At 38.4% G+C, this 21518-nt stretch overlaps 1 protein-coding gene across 1 annotated transcript; it reads right to left on the reverse strand.

Moving 5' to 3' along the window:
• Nucleotides 1–1165: 1165 nt before the first annotated feature.
• On the reverse strand, nucleotides 1166–21287 carry LOC111233401 (beta-galactosidase-1-like protein 2). Its single transcript, XM_022761202.1, has 19 exons — nucleotides 20833–21287; nucleotides 19874–20059; nucleotides 19546–19614; nucleotides 18966–19061; nucleotides 17990–18098; nucleotides 17383–17475; nucleotides 17110–17191; nucleotides 16180–16244; nucleotides 15777–15861; nucleotides 11911–12054; nucleotides 11055–11135; nucleotides 8092–8198; nucleotides 5985–6131; nucleotides 5554–5625; nucleotides 5125–5203; nucleotides 4882–4969; nucleotides 3674–3788; nucleotides 2649–2765; nucleotides 1166–1710 (listed from the first exon to the last, which is right to left on the reverse strand). Exons 1-19 carry the CDS (start codon nucleotides 20934–20936, stop codon nucleotides 1624–1626), a joined length of 1926 nt encoding a protein of 641 aa, XP_022616923.1. The 5' UTR covers nucleotides 20937–21287; the 3' UTR covers nucleotides 1166–1623.
• Nucleotides 21288–21518: the final 231 nt, after the last annotated feature.

Genomic DNA, 21518 nt, shown 5'->3' on the forward strand with positions numbered 1-21518 from the left:
TGTTGATGTGTGTCTGTCACATCTGGCCTGTGGGCATGTGTGGAGAGCCTAAATGCATGTTGTACACAGCGAACCACTATATAAAATATGAGAAACCTTTCATAATTCTACAAATACGTTTAGTAAAATAATACTCATTGTAGAATTCCTTGATATTTTTTATAAAGCTTTGACTGGATCGGGTTGCCCCAACAATCCATACAAAGATTTATGTGTCAGGTCGTTCATAAGTCCTAAGTAACAGCTAGCTAGTCTCACTGTAGCAATTCACTATCAGGTTGCACCATAAATGCATAAGGAATAGCTTGTTAAAACTTTAGTAATGTATAAATAAGATAGTTAAGCTAAATAAGCTGGATAGGAAGTTAGCTAGCAGTAACATAACTTTAAAAACATCTTAAGGAGCCAAATGATATAACCTACATGCAAACTATTTCTAAATGTATGTATGTTTTATTTAAATATACATACATGAGGAAATTTTGTTTTAGCATTAGTAGTATTCATGCAATTTAAATTGAGGGGAAATGTGCGATTACAGCCTAAACACATATCAGGTTAGCAGAATCATTACACTAATCTTACCAGCGTCATGGTCTATTGTGTAATGTTTTGTAATTCATGCAGTGTGATTGTGAATTATGCTTTAATCTGCTTTTTTGATGTTAGCTTACTAATGTATGGTTGTTCTGATAGATAGCTATATAGCAAATTTTAGTAACAGCTATTCCTATTTAAGAACTACACTATAGTGGGAACCATTTTAATTGAGTGATGCATTCATCTCCACTAAGCAAAACGCTTGGTTAAAACCAGGCTAAGTTTGAACTGCACCTGGTGTAACTGACGCCAGGATTTCAACATCACAGGAAAGCTGACTCCCTATCAATTTATAGATAACCTTTTCGTATAATGTCATTTGCCAAAACCGCCTAGTCTTCAAATGTGACAGCATAGTTTCACAGCAGCATCAATCTTTAAGGGAAATAATTATAGCAACACATACAACGGATGAGTTTCCAGAAAATGATCTTCAAACAAGGCTTTTGAGCTTGACTCCTCTGCAGGAGCTCACAGCATATTATAACAGGGTAAATTTGAAAAGCAATCAGTGTTATATCAAACAGGTATGCAAAATAAATAAAGCAGTACTCAAGATTCCTTGGCCTTGGCTACTGACACAGAAGTCAAACCAGTCTTTATTCACACATTTATTTTCATACAACCGGGGAGTAATTTATAAATTAAGTCAGAAGAGGACATTTTCGAGCACTTTATTATAATCAAGATCATTCTCTGTCACAGCCCCTTCGTCTTTAATTATGCAGTGTATGGGTGGAGGTTAATGATACTGTTGCTAAACCGAATAAAAAGGATTCAACAGAATGTCATATATACAGTCACTTAATGAGAAATGGCTGTGAGGAAGCTGACTACACTGCTGCATCGACATCTTCTGGTAGGACACAAAATGTCATGTTTACTGACGTGTCACTTTTGAGTGCTCATGGTTGCTGCTGCCGAGTGGACGAAACCCATGGCTGTCGCCTCAATCCTGTCCTCCCCAGTTACTCTCCCATCCTCCTCCTCTCGTCATCCACCCTCCCCTCTGACCTCCTGTCCTCACTGGACATCGACAGCCATGCCGTAGTCAGGGCTGCTGGCGAACTGGATCTTGCCATCTGTTTCCTGCTCTTCAAACACTATGACCTGTGATGAAGCAAAAAAAAAAAACACCAGCTTAGCGAGGTCATGAAAGGGCAGCGAGAGTGGGTGGTTGAGCACCAATGTCAGTATATGTACACTCACAGCAAAGAAAACTTGGAAAAGGCAAGAAACGCATAGGTCCGGTAGATGTAGCTTCAGGCCTTTTCCAGAAAGTGCAACAGAGGTCAACAACATCAAAGCTACTGTAACTGCTGACCTGTGATATGCTTTTACTTAGTGGACATGAAGACCACATAACTAAAAGAGCTAGATTCCACTCAAACGACATGTTCTGCCACAGCTGCACAGTCCCTTAAATTTGTCATTTCAATGATACAAAACATAACTAGCGGAACTGAAATGTTAATTGATCGTGAGAAAATTAAACAAGTTTCTATTTTGTTAGTTGGTTAATCATTTGAGTCTTTCTTCAAGCAAAAATAAATAAAACATTTGCCTGTTCCCCAGTGAGAAAGGAGGATTTGTTGCTCTGCTCTGTTGTATATAATTGCAAACTGAATATTTTGGGGTTTTACACTGTTGGTCAGACAAAACAAGCCACTTTAAGATGTCACCTTGGGCTCTGCTAACCAGTGGTGGGCATTTTTACGACATTTTATTGACAAAACAACCAACTGATTTATCAATTATTCAGCAGATGAATTGATAATGAAAATAGTCATTTGTTGCAGCTCTAATTAGATGTGGCTAAATTTAATTACTATTTCAAGGAGGCCTTAAGGAATTTGGCCGCCATTCAAATTCCGCCATCAGCCGCCATCAAACATGTCGGGTACCAACTTTGAGATTGGATTTAATTGGTTGAAGTGGTACAAACAAAAACGTGTGGGAATATAAATGTGCATGTGGATTGTGGATGGACACTTTTATAAAAGTTTCCCCTGAATGGTAGGCTCATGTAAGTGTAGATAAGACAGTACCTGGTTGTCCCCCCTGTGAAGCCAGGGGCCTGGGACATAGAGAGTTTGCTGCGGACCGATGGACCAGTAACGTCCAAGATTCTTGCCGTTGATAAAGATGACGCCTTTAATCCATCCCTGTAAACACAACCAGTTACTGTTCACCATAACAACAGGCAGGTTCACCCAATTAAAGGTTAATGAGTAAAAAAGGAAACGTGTTGATGACTACAAACAACACATGAAAGCCTTCCCTTCTAATATGATGTGCAGCTTGGGCTTAATATGCTGGGTTTCTGTTAATTACAGCTCTTAGCTTCTCTACATCCAGCACTGGAACCGTGAGAAAGTTACAGTCTGGATGGAAATGAAAGAAGCACTGGACTTAATCAATAACTGCATTATGTACAACTGCATAAGAATAGAATCATCATCACAACATATTTTTATGCAAAGACCAATTCAAGATCAAGATGGTCTCACTATCAGACTGAATGAAATTTCCATATTTATGTTGTCTTAATATATCCATTGAATTATGAGTGAGCCAGCGCTCAGTGAAGTTTCTCAAAGAGATCGTTCTCTGGGGACATAATGAAAATTTTTATAATTTTCAGATGTGTATCAACAATGAAGTCAAGACTAACTGAGTCAAAAGAGTGACCAAATCATAATAATATTTCAGTTTCTTTGATGGAGGTGTGATAATCAATAATATTAAATAGTATTGTATGTAAATTATCTTGAGACAGATTGATTTCTGTTAAATCAAAAGGAAGTAAAACTTGCCATAAAACTTGACATTCATATCTGATTTATTCTATGCTTTAGCTTGATCTTTTTAAACTTTCATTTTCACTGTGAATAAATGAGAGGTTGGGTGAAATAACACAAATGCCAGTCAGTGTATCATAATGTTATCCAATATTAATATCCCTGTAACAAATACTATCAGTTTGAAGATTTTAATGTTCCATTTTCCGTGTTGAATAAACTTAACGTCTGCTTTTGAGGCTTTGGATTGCAGTGATTTCTGTCTAACTTACAGGGAGTTTGATGAAGGTGTCTTTAGGAAAGCTGTTCACATAGAGTCTTGCCTGGAAGAACCCTGGGAAGGTGGGCCGCTGACGCATAGACACCCAGTGGCCTGCTGTCTCAAGTCTGTAAGAGGAGAATACATTGCAGAATACAATCCTTACAGTTTATACTTTTACCCATAAATTCCATACTATAAAAGCATAAATTTATCTTGTCTTGACTTTTAGGATGCCTGTTTGTCAGCGGGCAGTATATCATGTCATTCCTACAGCATTTATTTGCCTGCAGTAAATGTCAAATGAAAGTTTGGACATGCATGACAGGGGAAATATTCAGATTCACTGTGGTTTTGTTTTGGCTATAGGTTATATTTTGCCTCTAAGTGAAAACAAAAGGTTGCCATGATATAAGACCAAAATTCCCTCCTCGGTTATTTTAGTGTTTATTCATACAGGGCTTCAGGCCTTGACATTTTCAGGATGGTGCTGAGGTAAAGAAGTTACAGTTTTGCAGCACACGCGGAGAGACCTGGAAAATGGATGAAAAATATAACAAGATATTCGACTCCAAACAAATTTAAAGCTCTAAAAAAAACCAGAAGGTCAGATATTCCTAGTGACCGTGATGTTAACTATCACTGCAACACAGAGGAGGTCATCAATTTAAGAAAACACCTAAAAATGAGGTGTTAATGACAAAACTCACATGTTCAAGAAGGCATTATCATCTTGTAAGATGGAAACATCATGAAGGAAATGCATTTGCATTTATACCTTGGGGTGCACTGGGTCCTGCAAAATGACCTTTGATGCTTGGCTGTTGTACTTCCATGTCGGGAAATTACCAGACATAATGAATATTATGATGTGGGTGCCACATTAAAGGTCCCCCACTGCTTTTTTCATGTGGTGTGGTTTTCATTATTAGTATCCAAAAAGGCAAAATGTTCTTCATCATGTTGGACCTATTGAACATTGCTAACAGTGCAGATCTTAAATGACTCAAACAGTGTAATCTACCTTCTGTACTGCTTATAATTTAGGATGCTTAACATGAGATGCTGAATCAAAAGGCTGTGTTTTGATTCCATCGTGTTCCTACTCTAATTGTGTTAAGCAGGGAGATAATCAGCTGGATTGAATCAGAGGCAAGCTGGTTTAATGACAGAGAAACACAAACAAGGAGGGGAACTGGATAATAATCGAAAGACACAAACCTGTTTACAAAGCCTGGCTTCATATCAAGACTATGAATAATGAAGTCTCGGAGGAGCCGCTTGTTTAACTCGATATCTCCAACCAGACCTGAAAGGTGAGTCAAAGCCGCTCTCAGTTTTCTTATAGATCTTAAGACACTGTTAATATGCTTCTCTCAAGGTCTGCAGTGAGAAAGATCACGTGGAAAGACTTGTGCTGACTAGAAAATTTACAAAGCCATCAGTTTGTGGAACAATTTGTACCTTTGCGCTGCTCATCCAGGGTTTTCCCATAATTCACTCTTCCACAGTTCTCCACCAGTAAACTTAGAGTTCTTCTTCCCTTCAGTGGGAAGGGTTGGGGAAAGAAAGAAAGATAAAATATAATAATAATATAAAATAAAGATCGAGGTAAATAATCCTTTCATCCGTTCTGATTTGAGTAACTGATCACAGCTGATAGGTTGAATCTGACTATTCAAATTTGTTAAGATAAACATTCATTTGATGATTTGCTTTTGGCTTAATACTCCAGCCTTGCTGCCAAAAACATCTATCAGCATCCCCTGAAGCTTTCACATGCTGCAAGTTGTTAAATATTAACAACTTTATCTTTCTGAAAGAAGCTGGCACCAGACTGGGTCTAAATTACACACAGAAGGACACACACACAAAAGCACACGCATATGGTACCTTTCCATCGGGTAGCGCTAATTCTTGTATCTTATAATCCAGAACACCAACAAAATGTTTGTCCACAAAAACCTAATAAGAAAAAGAAAATTAAAAGCAGGAAGACATATTGAAAATTGAAACTAAGCCACATCTGAAAAACATGCAAAAGCCACGCAAAACACATATTTTTAAACTGCATGTGAACGAAATATACATTTGAATGAAATGCATTCGTCTTCTCACTCCATTAAATCTTTCAACTTTTTTGAGAGCTGAGTGACAATAATAACCAGAGCAGACTGAGCTTGTTAATTGTACTCCACAAGTACGGGGGTGTGATTTCTAACAAGCTGATTACAGCTTTCCAAGTGCAAACGTTCTCACAAAGAAAAGTGTAAATGTGTGATTATGAATGGATTACATCTGTGTTTCTGTCTTCCTGTCCTCACCAGTGCTCTGTCTCTGACGTTGTTGTTTGAGTTGATGACTCCTCCACTGGTGATGGTGGTCTCGTACAACGTGTAGCCGTATGACTGACCGTTTTTATTGTTGACGGGGAGATTCTCCATGTTCACCGGCCGCTCTGACCTCAAAGGCTAAAAAAATATGCAAAAGAATAGTTTAAAGGTTTGTGTGTACCTCTAAAGACAGATGATAAATTGTGCTGCTGGAATACATATTTTTAGAGCTGCCTTGTGAAATGGTTACATAAAGTTTGCTGTGGGGCTGAATGATATGCAAAAAAAATCATGTTGTGATTATTTTGACAGATGCGATATGAGTCTCGATTTAAGCGGGAATGGTAATTTTTGCATTGCATTTTCACTAGAAACATTTTTTTCTGGGGTACCAAACATGTAGGGTATATGCTTGTTTGGTACATGTAGAGAATATGATTTGTAGAACTACAGTGCTTCATTTATAATGGTATGTTGTGACACATTATACCTCTATAAAAAACTGCTGCTTCTGCAACTTGGTGATTGCTCAGTCACATTGCGATTTCGATTTCACTCCCAGTTTGCTGTATTTAAGTGAAAACAGAGAATCTCCAAACTGCTCTCAGTGCAGTTGGGATCTCATGATTTCTGCAACACACAATCGCCTCCCTGCAGGACGGCTTCATCCAAAGTGATGATTTATCAAACCTAATGAAGCTCTCCTGTCTGGCGTTCAGAGTAATTCTTTTATTCAGTAAGGTTCGTTTTGCATACCCTTGGGAGGTGCATTATGTGTTCTTCACAACACAATAAACACTCCCTACCATGACACGATTAACCACCTACCTCCAAAACACACAGATACAATATCAAACTCAGACATCCCACTCAGTCTCTCTGAAGAGAAAAACACTCTTTTCAAACGAGGGTGTGTGGCTGGTCAGGGGCAAAGTAATTGTTGCCTCAGAGGGAAGCAAATTGTTGCAACGGGGAGTGAATAATTAATGTTGTAAGCAACTGCCAGACGTGCTACATCTGGTTTGAATATCAATGCCGCTGAAGAGCACGGTGTAAACGGCCAAACTACACTGGTGGACATGAAAGTAAGCAACGCATGATGAACACAGTGGGGAGAAAATGTCTTGCTCAGGAGTGTTATTCATCTATTTCTCGCCCCTCAGACTTTCTCAGTTGGTTCAGGAGATCGAGCCGCAGCTGCAATCTCACATTCAAATGACCGCAGCCATGTATCTACCTTGCCCTGCGATTTTTCAGAGCTTCAAGTTACATTTTTCTATGTTTATATCAAAAAATCTAAAATGGGGTTTGCTTGGGGAGTGTGGTTTATGTATTAGAGGAAGATATGCGACTGCATATCTTACGATTTCTGATCAATCTGGCCGCTCAACTGAATATGGATATGAAAGTGACACCATGAAACCAGAATTGAGACATGTTGCATCTATCCCAAAATCACTTGTTCAATCTTTTTTAAAGATAAATCTGAAGAAACAATCAGTGCTAACAGGTACAGGGGCGCCGGTGACTACAGTGATTATCTGTGTTATTGTAACCTAATACTGCGGTTGTGTCTATCATTTATTGATGTTGATTGATTGTAAAAAAAAAAAAAAAAAAACTTTGCTAGTGAAGCTGCAAACAAACTATAAACAAATAGTTACTTGTAAGAGGTAGTTAGCAGATTTAATATGTGATAATTAAGGCAAGCATAAATTCTGCGGTGAGTAGGAATATGTGATGAAGAGCTTGTGCTACTGTAACTGTGGCTACAGTAAATACACCTGTCCTCAGGCAGGGACTGTCTCAGGCAATCACAGCTGGGATCTTCATGGACAATGCAAGGCTCTTTGAGCAGGAGACTACATTTTTAAGTAGAGCACAGACCACAACAAGGCTTCACATCCACATAATTAACTGCTCATGTTCTTTGAGTTTATTCAATTGGCTTTTATGTGTTAGTTCTGTGTGAAGTATTTTATTTATTACTGTTGTCTGTAAAGAACCTTGTAGCTTTGTTTGGAGCAATGCGACACGGATGATGTTTACTATTTTTGTGCCTGGAATTTTTGGCACTCTCTGTGCGTCTGAAGCTTACCTTGTCAGTGAAATGCAGACTGTCCCACAGAGACAGGTGCTGCTGGATGACAACAGGATGGTATGCTCTCCTCTCCCGGAGAGAGGGCAGTTCAGGGAGAGGTTCGGCTGGAAAACAAGGAGGAAAAATGAGGCTACGTTTCAGTTTGTCTGTCTGTATATCCATTTATTTTCATTTCCTTTATCCTTTATTTACCCAGGGTCCCAAACTAACCTTGAAACAATGTATACATGATTTTGACTATGAAAAATAGAAAGACACCTAGTGTATACTTTATATGCTTACATAAGGACAAAAACTACATTTAAGCATAGGCAAATTCATCCAGTTAGACTAACCTATTGATGCAGAAAAGGGACTTATAGACAGAGATTTCTGATCTCAAGAAAAGCTTGGGCTTAAGCAAACCCATACTTGAAATGGCAAACAGGAGCCTGGTTGAAAGCATCGTATCATTTACCATAACAGCTTGGTACAGCAACCTGAGTGTAAAGAGCAAAAACAAGCTCTCCAAAATTGTTAACATTGAACACTGAAGGTGATTGGCAAGTCACAAAAACATCTTTGCAATATATTTGACAGTGCTGTACAGAGGAAGTCTAAACACAGTTGCAGATACCCCATACCCACTATACCCACTACAGAGTTTGAACTGCTTCCATCTGGCTGTAGATTCAGGGCCCCAAGGGCCAGCTGGAACATATACAAGAAGTCTTTTATTCCCTATGCCATATAGGTATTGAACACAATGACTGCACCAGGGAACACTTTTTGTTCTCTGGTATTTATTTAACCTATCTGCTGCTGCCTGCTCATTTGCACTATTGTATGTTGTATGTTGTTAATGGTGTGTTGTGGTACGTGGTGTGTATGTACTTTTACTATATTTTGGCAGAAGCCAAAGACATATTTATACTGAGGTGGACAATAAAGTCAATCAATCAATCAATCAATCAATCAATCAATCAATCAATCAATCAATCAATCAATCAATCAATCAATCAATCAATCAATCAATCAATCAATCAATCAATCAATCAATCAATCAATCAATCAATCAATCAATCAATCAATCAATCAATCAATCAATCAATCAATCAATCAATCAATCAATCAATCAAAAACATTTACCTCTCTAAAAACTACCTCTTTTACCTCTATAAAAACTTACCAAGTGTAAAGAAAACACACACATTAAAACACTCACCTTTGCAGCTAGACACCTACATAAAGCGAGGATTTGGATTGCAAAATTAAAAATGTAAACAAAGTCTAAAGGGCTACTGTGCTACTAATAAATGAAGGAGGAAGCATCATATAACTATTGACCTGCTAAAGTTTATCATGCAACAATTTACTCAAACACAAATAGCTATTAGACCTCCTTCTCCGCAGTGCTGTAATAGACACTTGCCTATTAATCTGCAGTCCGACTCTGCCATTCTGCATTCCCCTGTAGAAGTCTTCCTATTCTCCGGCCTGTGAATCACTCAGTACCAACCATAAAAATAACCTGTCCCCTGAAAACTGCTTTTAAGGCTCTTTGGGTGAGCCATTTACCCTCCACAGCAGCATCCAGTTTGTGCTCTGTGTTACAAAAAAGTCTCTTTACAACGATTAACAGTGGTTGCTCATGCCCTCTAACTGCTGTTAAAGGTGTTAAAGCATGCAGAGACACCAGCGGTCCCTCTGGAAAAGGCTTGACAGCATTCCCTTATCACCAAGTGGTAACAGCTGGATCACTTAAGGAAAGCTTGGAGGATAATGGCCAACACCTTCCTCCTAAATGGCTCTCTGAACGCTTACAAGCCAGTGCCTTTGGTACTGTATATAATGTGTTAAATAGAGGAGGGAAACAGATTGCAATGAAAAGACACTCATATGGAGCTATGTCACAGATATGTATTTCTTCCCACAAAAAGGACATATTATCCCGAATTATGCAGATAATCCTTTACAGAAGAGATCACGGCAATGTGCAGGGCAGGAGAAACATGCTGTTAGGGTTCATACCTGTCATATGACTCTTTTCACAGAAGAACTGATGAGTGTTATTACTTTTGAATGCTGAAATGCTTTAAGATAAACTGGTAACATGAAAAGCGTGCACAGACAGTCGATGCATGTGCAGCTTGTTCAGTATTACATCGTTTTTTTGTTTTTTTTTGCCATTTCTGACAGCTTTGACATAATGAGAAAACCCCAAAGCATGTATGTCATAAGTCTATTTTAAGAGCCACGTTGTTGTCAAATATCAGTGTTACACCTTTGACGGATCAGCCTGAATCCATGGCAAGTTATGCAAAAACAACACCACAGGGCAAAGAGTAACTGACACAATGTACACGATTTGACAACCAAACAATAATGAAATATCAAGCTGATCTAATTAAAAAATTAGGTCATGTGTTTGTGGTTGCTATAGAACACAAAGCCTTCTCAGACTCTCTCTCTCATATCCAGGCCACTGCTCATTGTTCAGCAGACTACAAAACGTAAGGATGAATCACGCACAGGCAGCCTTTCAAACTATCTTCAATCACCACAACGCTGGATGAATTATTACTTTGTTGTGCTGGATTCAATCCCAGATCGCCAAAAGCTACATTTTCAGTGCTGGCCACAAAAAGCACAAGACTTTCTGCCCTCAACCACAAAAGCCTTGTTTTACAAAGAGAGAAAACTGCATAAGCAATAAACATGATACAAAGCCTAGTGTGTAATTTTCACAATGAATGGTGATTGAGGGTCTTTGACTTGGGCAAAAATCTCACACACATGCACAAGCACACAAAAATCCATCTCCAACTCATGCTTGTAATCATATGCAAAGTTATCCTGCTTTAGCCAACAGAGAACAGGTTCTACAAGGAGAATTAATTTAAATGGGGAGATGAAAGAAAGGGAGAGAAAGAGAGACAGAAGACGTGGGGCCTGTCTCAGCAACAACACATAACACTCACTGTGGTAGTGGCTGAATAAATTCCTCAGAAGATGGTACTTGGTGGTGTAATCCCCAGCCTCGGATAATGGAGCATCGTAATCTGAAAGATAATGCGCTATCAGAACAGCAGGCTCGGGAGCCAGAGAGAGGCAGGGATGCCTCTTAGCGTGGCAGATGCTTTCACCGTGCTCCCCTATCACACATCTTGAGACAGCAGTGGCGGGCAGACACACATTTTGGGTTATCTTGACAGAAATTGGAGCCTTTTTTGAGGCACAAAGGTAAAAGGCGTTTAGAGGAGTAAACACATGTATGAAGAGTGCTGAAGGTCAGAGGTGGCCTTCCCTACTGTGGAGCACTTTTCACAACTCTCCTCTTTCCTGAAGAATGAGGTCATTACAATGTTAAGTACCCTAGAGGAGGATATAAAACCCATTGTACCATCTTTAATTTACATTTCTCATGCATTTTATTAGGTAATGAATTCATTAGTGTGCACTGCATATTCAAATTTCGAAGCAGTCGAAGGTCAGCCTCTGTGGAGTATGGATGGCGCCATCTACGGGTATCTAACATATCCTAAACATGTTTTCATCTACCTATCGTATCTACATTTGTTTCAGCTGGTACATTTTGCATTTTGGTGCTGTAGCAATGGGTTTTAACAATTACAATTAAAACCAGTATAAATGCCAGTAATTGTGAATATTATTATTATTGAAATGCAGCTTTGTCTTGAATCTTTGGGGCTTGCTCCTAGCTCGACCCTGACCAGTCAACCCTGTATATACTAATTTCTCTCCTATCTCTTAAAGGTTCTTTTGCTTATTCAAATGAGACAAAATGGTGGTCAAAAACAGAATCATCACACGTACCGTAGCTCGTCACCATAGGTTTAGGTGCTGGCATTCCTAAAGCGAAAGCCCCGTTCATGAAGCCAAAATTTGTCCCTCCATGGAACATGAAGAGGTTGATGGACATGTCCAGTTTAAGGATTTCTGTGACCACAGGTATCATGTCTGTATCAAGTGAATGAAACAAACAAATCCCATTTAATACATAACATGTATAAATTAACTTCATTATTTTGATTTGAAAGGTGATTAAAGGCAAAAATAATGAATGTATCTGAAGATAAACATTTTGACCCAAGGGCAACAATATGGAGAAAAAAAATCAATTTGACTTCAGCTTTAACAAGCCAGAGCCACTGTTTCAATAATCCTATTGCCCTCAATTCCACTTCAATTAAAACATGGATGGACCTCAGCCACACATCCTATTACAGGTTACTATAATTCATTATGGGGCACTACTCACACCCATAAAAAATTGCCTACCTCCCTGCTCAAATTAGCCACCTATATTTTGCAGTGAACATGGCAGAGCAAATAATTAAGTATTCAAATTGGACTTCAGCAGTCAAATTGGACTGACTTTAATGATCTGAATCAAGGGCATGAGCTTTAGTGAATAGCAATTGAGCCGGGTGAAAGACAGAGCCGGACTCGGTTGGTTTCATGGTGGTGGCACTGGCTGTGACCAACTACTGGGTGTGTTGCAGTCTGCAGAGCACTGAACTGTCAAGGACACGAATCCCCTCTGAATATTCTAGTGTTCATTTCATATCTGTGACACTTTCTGCATGGTGAGGGTCTTTTTTTTCTATTGCTCTCTTTTCCTTTTCTCACTGAGGAGAAAATACATAGAGAAGTGAGACTGTTGGCCCTTTCATTTTCAAAACATTTTTTGTGATGATGTAGATGGCTGCTGGGAATGACTGAGCGTAAAGAGGAGGCTTGAGGCTCTTCGCTGTGTGTTTGAAAGAAGATGCTTCTGACAGCACTTGAGATGGTGATAGCGAGGTGTGTGACTGCCATTAATCTTTACAATTTTGAAACAGGTGCTATCATTTGTGTCGTGAATGTACATTATAGTAAAAATATCACCCTCCCAGCTGTAGCATGTGGACCATGTTATATGGCTGGTATGGTGAATATACTGTACAGTGCATATGAGTTAGCCACTGGCTATTTTAAATGGATATTGCACTAGCACTCTTCATACTTTTATGGTCCATACCAACAGCCAGGACAAGGTGAGCCACCATAAATAGCTTATGGCATATGTGTATGTGGCATGTAGCTAAAACAATTAATGGACTAACTCAATATTAAATGAAAAAATAAGTTAAACAGATCCTTTTGAAGATAATATTTTATTATTTATCAAGCAAAAATGTCACTGGTTACAGCTTCTCAAGTGAAAACGTTTATTGTTTTGATCTGTTTTATATCATTCCAAATAAAATATGTTTGGATTATAAAATGTTAGTAGAACAAAACAAGCAATTTTGAAAAAAACTTGCGCTCTGGGGTTTTGTGAAGGACATTTTCATTTATTCCATTCCATTTTTTTTTTTCTTGGAGAGTCATTGATTAATGAAAAAAAAACAAAAAACAAATGATGAAGAATAGAAATGAAATGTTCATGAAATGTTCTCACAAACTACATCTATGTAAGATATTTTTTTTCAAATATGGTATAAGTGCAGCTTTTGTCCACTGGTAGTAATAGAACAATGTTTTTTAGAATGCATACCTATCTTATTAGCATATGCACAAGGATGCACATGTATGTACAGTAGTTGCAAGTAAATACAAGTACATAAGTACATAAGTACATACTTGTACTTCATTGTTCTTATTTCTACAGTAACAACACGCTTATACTTCCTATTTCAAGATACAGTCAGTTCTTTAGGGGGGTCCATTTGAATTAAGAACAATGATACACTCTGCATTTACACATTTTTTTGGTTGTTTTAGGAAAATAAGGTTTTTAGGACCAAGTTGTGAAACTATACTGCCTAACAGTATATAAACTAGCTTCCCCTCAACCAATTACAACAGTAAAATGCTGCTTACACATTGATGTATAATAATAATAATCCAATAATATACAGTATATAACACTATGAGATGGGCATGACTTTTACTTTTGACCTTTTAGTGAATTTTGCTCATAATACTTTTGTTTTTATTTGAGTAAGATTTTGAATGCAGGACTTCTCCTTGTAACTGAATATCGATATGTTCTTGTTTTATTTCTTTTATTTAAGCAAAGGATTTGAATCGTTTATCCACTACAGCTTGCGGCTGACGTGTTATGCTATCTTGCCAATAGTTTCAAAACTATTTCACTAATCATCAGTTGGTGCAACATGGAGCCAAGAAATTTAGCAATGCCCTAACAAAGGCCAAGAAGTTCAAGACTGCTAGCATGCAATGATGGATATAAACAATGTAAGTTTCATATCTTTCCCAAAATCTTCTCTGCAAATGTTTTATAAGGAAGTAAATTCAACACATTTTTTAGGCCTCAAGGATACACATAACACAATTAGGTGAGAATGTAAACTTTACTTTACTAAAACTCCACAGGGTTAAGCCTAACATGTGTCTTATGCAAGCCGTTAGATACTGCAGTAAACATGCAGCCAGTGACTGACTGTTTAACAAATTGTAGCATAAGTAAGGACTAATGGGAAAGCATGTAACTGAAATGTAATTTAATGCAGCCAAGGGCAAGACAATCATAGTGTCTATCTGTGTGTACGTGTAGCAGATGGGTACATGCAGATGCAGAGGAAGTGGGAGGGCATGAGATGAATGTGACCTACAAAGTGTAACACCTCATACCTGAGTTCAGTACAGTCAGTGAGAACCAGCAGAGCACATCTTTGAACAATCCTGCACAAGGAAGTGTTTGAAAATCTGGACTCTGAACATCAAATAAATGGCCCACAGACAAGGTGAAGCGGATGAGACACACACTCTGGTTTGTGATACTTGGCTCACAACCTACCAAGCATGAAAAGTATATAAATCTCTGACAAAGCTACAAAACAAGTAGGAAATGACCATATGTTCAGCTGTACATCGCAGCTGCACTGAGTGGGCTCTGTGAAGGAACCATAGTGTTAGAGAGACTGTTTTACACTCAGCTTGGAGAATTTATCTTACACAGCCCCCATAGCAGTGAGTTTGTCCTTATCTTGTCTTTCCCCTGGCACAGAGACTATTTTATTCTCAGCTAAAAAGGTCTGTCTTAAGCCTTTCTTACCCTAAGGCTCTGAGACTCTGTCTTACCCTCAAGATGGTTTTACCTTTAGAGATTCTGTATTGGCTCACAGCACAAAACCTGTCTTACCCCAGTCTCAAATTAGCCAGTACTATCGACCCTCTGTAAAGAAAGAAACTGTTTCACCCTCAACAAAGAGTCCATCAATAGAAATCCTGTCTTACCCTCATGTGAACACTTGTCTTACTCTTCTCAGAATGTCCTGCATGCACCACAAAAAAAACTGTCTTCCCATCTTAAAGGTGCTATGTGTAAGTGAACACAGTTTATTGCCAAGAGCTTCAGCCGTATTTAGAGGCTAGAATACTCCCTCTGATCAGCTCTACTTCTACATTCTCTCATGCTGAACTGATGGCAGACTGGACGCTACAGTGACTCACCATCACAAAATGGTCGAACAGGCCGGGGCTGGCTGGTTAGCATGCTAACTTCAACAAAAGAAATAATAGAAGCATGTTTGATGCTGAATTTGCAAAGTTTCTTCTGGACTGGAACGTAAACAGCTGTTAATGCTAACATGGCTATGTAGCCACAGCAAAAACGTACATATAGCACCTTTAAGTGTTTCTTACCTTTTTCAAAGCAAAGTAAATCTTACCCTCTGCTGCATACACATGATGAAGGTTTCCCCACAGGTCGAACCAGCCAGACCAGTACTCCATCACCATCTTAGGCTTCTGAGGCTGGGGAAAGAAAAAATAGCTTGGTGTTACAGCAGTTTTGAGAAGACACACACACACACACACACACATTAAATACAAAATACATCTGCATGACCTTTCAGTTTCTTTGTGTAACTATCTTATTGCACTGGCACAAACCATGAATAAATAGTCTTAAATATATTCTTTCAAGTCTCCAGCTTTGCCCGTTAAAATAGGTAAGTAGCCCTAAATTTTCATGTGGATATATATGGACAGTTTTTTTTTTTTTATTATATTGCATAAATCTACAAGCATATATGGAAAAGAAGTAGGCAGTTGCACACAAATGAGACTCACTTGTATTTCATCCAGATACTTGATGTCATTTGGGTTCAGTTTCTGAAAATTGATGGTTTGTAGTACTTCAGACAAAAAAACAGAGATACAAACAGAAAAAATTACAAACACAAATTCAAACTGATATAAAATTATGAGATACGTTAAAGGTTCTTTGTTGGCTAAATACAACTTGGAATGGAATGATTACTGTTTAAAGAAACCATTCCAACACTCACAAGCTTTTGTACTTTAATGAACTATTGCTAGTTCCACATAGCACATGTGGTGTCCACATGAAACCTAATTATTCTTTAATATAAGAATTTAAAAGGTTTTAATATCATTTTCTACAGTGTGTTCACATTGCCATGTACTGCATATAACATGCAAATAACATGAAAGAAATACGTACAATTTATAAAAATGATTTCAGAGATACTTTTGAACATTATATGAATTCCCTGAGGAGGGTTCATCATAAAAATGGAACATAACCTGGTTTAGCCTGCACTGATCATGTGAATGATGAGTGCATTGTTTGCAGTGACAATAAAGAAAACTTCAAATCGCAGCAACCTTATTGCGAATTTAATATAATGGTAATTAATGCATCTTCATTAAAGCAGTATACATGCAGAAGAATAGAAAATGAGAGAAAAATAATGTATTTTCTGGCACCACAATATTTATGACAGTGTACCTTAAAAAATAACAGCTTTTTGGTACAGTACACAGAATCTTTTGTGCATAGAATCTGGTTCTGAACTGCAGCTGCCTGACACTGGGCCACCCTTGGCTCACCTCTTGTCTTTGTGTGTGAAAACACTACACACCAACCACCTTATTGAATATGTGTGTGCGCTAGTCTGGGTGTGTTTGTGTGTGTGTGTGTGTGTGTGTGTGTGTGTGTGCACAAGTTTGTTTGTCTGTCAGCCTGTCTGACAATACCTCCTTTCACTCCTCCAAGCTTTAGTCCTGCCTTGTTGTCTGAGGTCAGCAGCAGCTCTGTGATGCCCCTTGACAATAACGCCTGGAAAGAAAGGGGATTATGGAGGCAACTAAACAAAACAATGGAGGTTCTTTCAGAAATTTAATTGTTGAATTTTGCTGAAACAAAACAAGGAGAGTGAGTGAATAAAGGACAGCAGGGAGAACAATGTAAAAAAGTGTATTTATTCACTCTCATCTAAGATAATAATAATTTACAGTTTTGTTTCTTACCTCTTTGATGAATGGCATGTATTCTTTATCTTGTGCGTAGGAGCCATATTCATTCTCCACTTGAACTGCGATAATTGGGCCACCTTTGGAGTACTGCACATTAATTAGCCAGTGAATAGAGGACACACATTAGGGCTTGGCACCAGCTCTTCAATATTCCTACCTACCCTCAATGCATCTGACTTTTAAAAACACTGTGAAATGGAAATCAGAGCTTGTTCAGTGTTGTGTTAAGGAGCTGATACAAAGAAAATATGACTGAGAAGACGCAAGTTGAACAATTCAAGTGCATATGGTGCACTGCGTCGCTAACAATGGTTACCATGTGGTCAGCAGCAGCTAGTTATTGCACAATATTTTTGCAGGTGGTGACAAAAAATAATGCATACAAGAAAAATAAATTATTGTAGATGCAAATTCTATCATAAAAATAGTTTAATCTTTGGATTAGGATTGAACTGCATGAATTTGCTAAAAACACAAATCAACAGAAATCTGTATGCACAAAATGAAATGGCTTTTCTATTTAGCTAATGTATTTCTTATATTTTGTGCTTCAGTCCAGTTCCTTTTCAATCCAATTCGATAGTGCTAAAATGGAAAGTACCTGATGCGGAACTACTTTCTTGATGAGTTGATTAAAGAAGGAGTTGACTGCATCAGTAAATCCGGGGTAAGTTGTTCTCAGTTTCATGTTTTGATCACGTAGCAGCCAACTGAAAAGAAATCATGACAAAAACCTTTTGAAAATTTCTAAAAAGGAAACATATCAAACAAGTTCCTCAAAATACTGTGCTGTGAACTCTCTTTAGGTTTTTAACTATCAAAGATAAATCACACCAACCTAAGCATGACTATCATAAAATGCAATGCAGAGGAAGTCATGCTTCACCACGTGCCCCTAGAAACACTCTGTTTTGATGATTATCAAATAAACATTACCTCAACCTCACATAACCTTAAAGCAAAAACTACTCCAAAAATACCTACTTCTAGTTTCTTTTTCCCTTCAACAATTACCCCCATTATCTGTCTGAATCTATGTTGATTACAGCACTAAATGAATTCATCCTTTCTGGGAGATGTTCCTGTCAGATTTAATTACGGTTCACTCTAATACCTCGCCAAAAATCTGGTAAATCAGCAGTAACTTTCATCTGAGTAACAGTTGTGTAAAATGTATATGATCTACAGTGTATCCTCTATACTATATGCAAAGCCATGTTGTCTTTGCATTATATACTGTATGTAAAACTTCAATCTCACCCAGACAAATTGCTTGTTTAACAGTATGTAGCAACCAATCTGGTGAACCTGGCCAAAGAGATGACAGCACACTTGAAATAATTCACAAAACTATACCATGAATTATTTCCAAGAGTTTAATGGATTTAGCCTGCAGCAAAGATACCGCTTACTAACAGATTACCTGACTGAACAATTCATTTCCAAGCCAATTTAAGGGATTAACTCGGCACTCCATTGGCTATTATGAAACAATGCATTTCATTGTTACTATGGTGGTAAGACAGATACAAAATATCTGCAAAGGTAACGTGTAATTACAGCTCTGTGATTTTTACCTTGGTAGTCCACCTAAATCCCACTCAGCACAGATGTAGGGCCCTGGACGCAGAATCACCCAGAGGCCCAAGCTTCCTGCAAGGCGGAGGTAGGCTCTGAGAGGACACAAAATGTACAAAGGGAGCTCTCCTTACGGTCTATTTATTATCTGTGCAATCAAATTAAAATATTTACTACAGCAAGTATAAATTAGGGACAGATAATAATACTCAGTTCAAAATGTTAAGTAAAGCAAATGGCAAATGATAAAATACTTCACACTTTTTTTCTTCGTTTTAAGATCGCATTTTTTGAGAGAATGTCTTGTTGTTGCAGTAGACATGCCAGTAATCAAAACATTCAATGGACCAGTGCCATCGTAATCAATAAATCAACAATCAGTGACACTGATAGTGCACAGCTACTTAATCAGACGCATTTCATGAGGGTAAATGTACACCCTCTTAGTAGTATCAAATGATTCAAGACTGTGGAAAGCTACGGCTTCCTGCAGTGCAACAATGCCATCTGCAGGAGTTCACCTGCTCTCCAACAGAATTGAATAAATTCCCTGCAAGTCTTCCCTCCATCATTCCTTACTCTAAATCCAGTTGATCCTCAAAGTTGAACACCCCTCGCTCAGGCTCATGCAGGTTCCATGGCACATATCTGAAAAAAGAAATATAAAAGCTGGTGTATATTATTGCCTGCTTTGCTTTTAGAAATGTAATGCCCTCATGTTTTCTTACAAAAGTAGTTTATAAAACTGACTCGTGAATTTTGTCTGCTCTACTTTGCTTTACTCAGATTTTATGTGATCTGTGCATAATCTGATGTATAACAAATCTTAATCTTATTTTATCCTGGTCATTCTAGTGTTTTGAGGATTGGTACATTCAACCAGCCGTGAGTTGCAGTGGGAGCGTACGTTGTGAGAGTATTGAGGCCACAGGCCTTCATCTTCAGCAGCCTGTCCTCCCAGTAGGCTCTGGGGACGCGGAAGTAATGGATGGAGCCTCCCAGGATGCAGAAAGGTTTTCTCTCCAGAGTGAACTGAGACGAGTTGGCCCTCAGACCCTCCAAGCGACTCATTCTTCTAGTCTCAGGGTGATTCCTGAGGGGCAAAGTACAATTCACAACTGAAAAAGCACTTGTTGAACTAATGCAACTGGATTAGAGGCTATGAAGACATTTGAGACATATTTTTCTGATGGGAAGCAAAGATTCCCTTTCAGCTAAAGACCATCTGCACCTCAGAAATCTCCTTGTGGTGGCAAAATGTAGCTGTTATGCCGGGTGTGTTTCTCGTGTCTTATCACTGCATTTGAATGTAATCAGACCAGGACTCGCATAACCTTTGAACAGTGGTAGGTGTGAACCTTCTGCTAAAAAAACATGTCAGGTTGAATAATGGCAGATTATCCTGTGTTTCTACTCAGTTCATTATGTTACGGTGCTCTTCTCTACTGTCCATGCCTATGTACAACATTAGCATGATCTCATCATCCTGATCAAAAGAAAAGATTTGAATTGAGACTTGCATGGTGAGTTGAAACACATCTCACCACGTTGATACTGACCAGTTAAACCTTGTCAAGTTCGATGTCTGCAGGCCAGCAGGTGAACCAGGTGAAAGTTCACAGGTAACTCAGGTGGTTTCTTTGCATAGGAGCTGTGTGCTAACTGCTGAATATAGACCAAGTAACAACACTAAAGCAGACAAGGCAGTTGACATAGGCTTGGCCGTAACTAACTTGTTGTTAACATTTCAAGTGTTAGAGGGCGGGGTATTCACACAGAAATGCATCTTCGTGCATGGCTCATTATGAGTTGATGATTAAGTTAGATATGGATTAAGAGTTAAGAGTGGTTAAGAGTTTGTCTTACCTTGTAAACTGATAAAAAATTATGGCTCCGACAGAAATACAAAGCAGGAGGAAATATCTTTGCTTTAGGGACAGACGAACACCAAACACCGATGAGCTTTCCATTGGTAGTTACAACAATTCACTGACAGTTGCGCCTAGTACGTTTCTTCTGATAACACGTCCCTAACGTCCCTCTTTCTTCCAGTCTGGTTGACCCAGTACAGTCCAGTTAAACCAGTCTGTCACATCACCAGGTTTGCAAAACATTTCAAAAATGAAGTTGAGTTACCCCATATTAACCTAACGACAGGATAATCGTACTTCCGGGATTAATAATTTAAAAAAAAAAGTACAATCTACGAAAAAAAAGTTAGACTTTCCATCCTGTTGTGGTAGCTAATGTAACCAACATTTTTAGAAGAAGCTAAAGATAGTTGTCTAAAATACAGTAACACACGACTGTCACCGCGCCGCTGTCCGCGTTTAGGGACCGTCAACAAAATACGATGCTTAAAGAAAACATGAAAACAGTCAACACTTGCCCTATTTCTTTTCTGTTTAATTTAAAACGATCCCTGCTACCAGCAAATTACCACTGCCAAAAATGCTCTCCATATATAAACCATATTCTATGTTTTATAGAACTGTTTTTTCTCTGCCCAGTTTCTTTTTTTGCAGGGCTCTTAATCTAGGTTTTGTCTTTTT

This window comes from Seriola dumerili, unplaced genomic scaffold (genome assembly GCF_002260705.1).
Source record: "Seriola dumerili isolate Sdu_G_001 unplaced genomic scaffold, Sdu_1.0 BDQW01000391.1, whole genome shotgun sequence".
Classification (NCBI taxonomy): domain Eukaryota; kingdom Metazoa; phylum Chordata; class Actinopteri; order Carangiformes; family Carangidae; genus Seriola; species Seriola dumerili.

Excerpts from the sequence above, each read along its gene's own strand:
- LOC111233401 (XM_022761202.1), bottom strand. The coding sequence starts at position 20,936 with ATGGAAAGCTCATCGGTGTTTGGTGTTCGTCTGTCCCTAAAGCAAAGA. Across the intron at positions 19,615-19,873 it reads GGCCTCAATACTCTCACAAC|ATATGTGCCATGGAACCTGC; the intron begins GTACGCTCCCAC and ends TTCTTTTTTCAG. Across the intron at positions 15,862-16,179 it reads AGTATCTGGATGAAATACAA|CCTCAGAAGCCTAAGATGGT; the intron begins GTGAGTCTCATT and ends TTCTTTCCCCAG.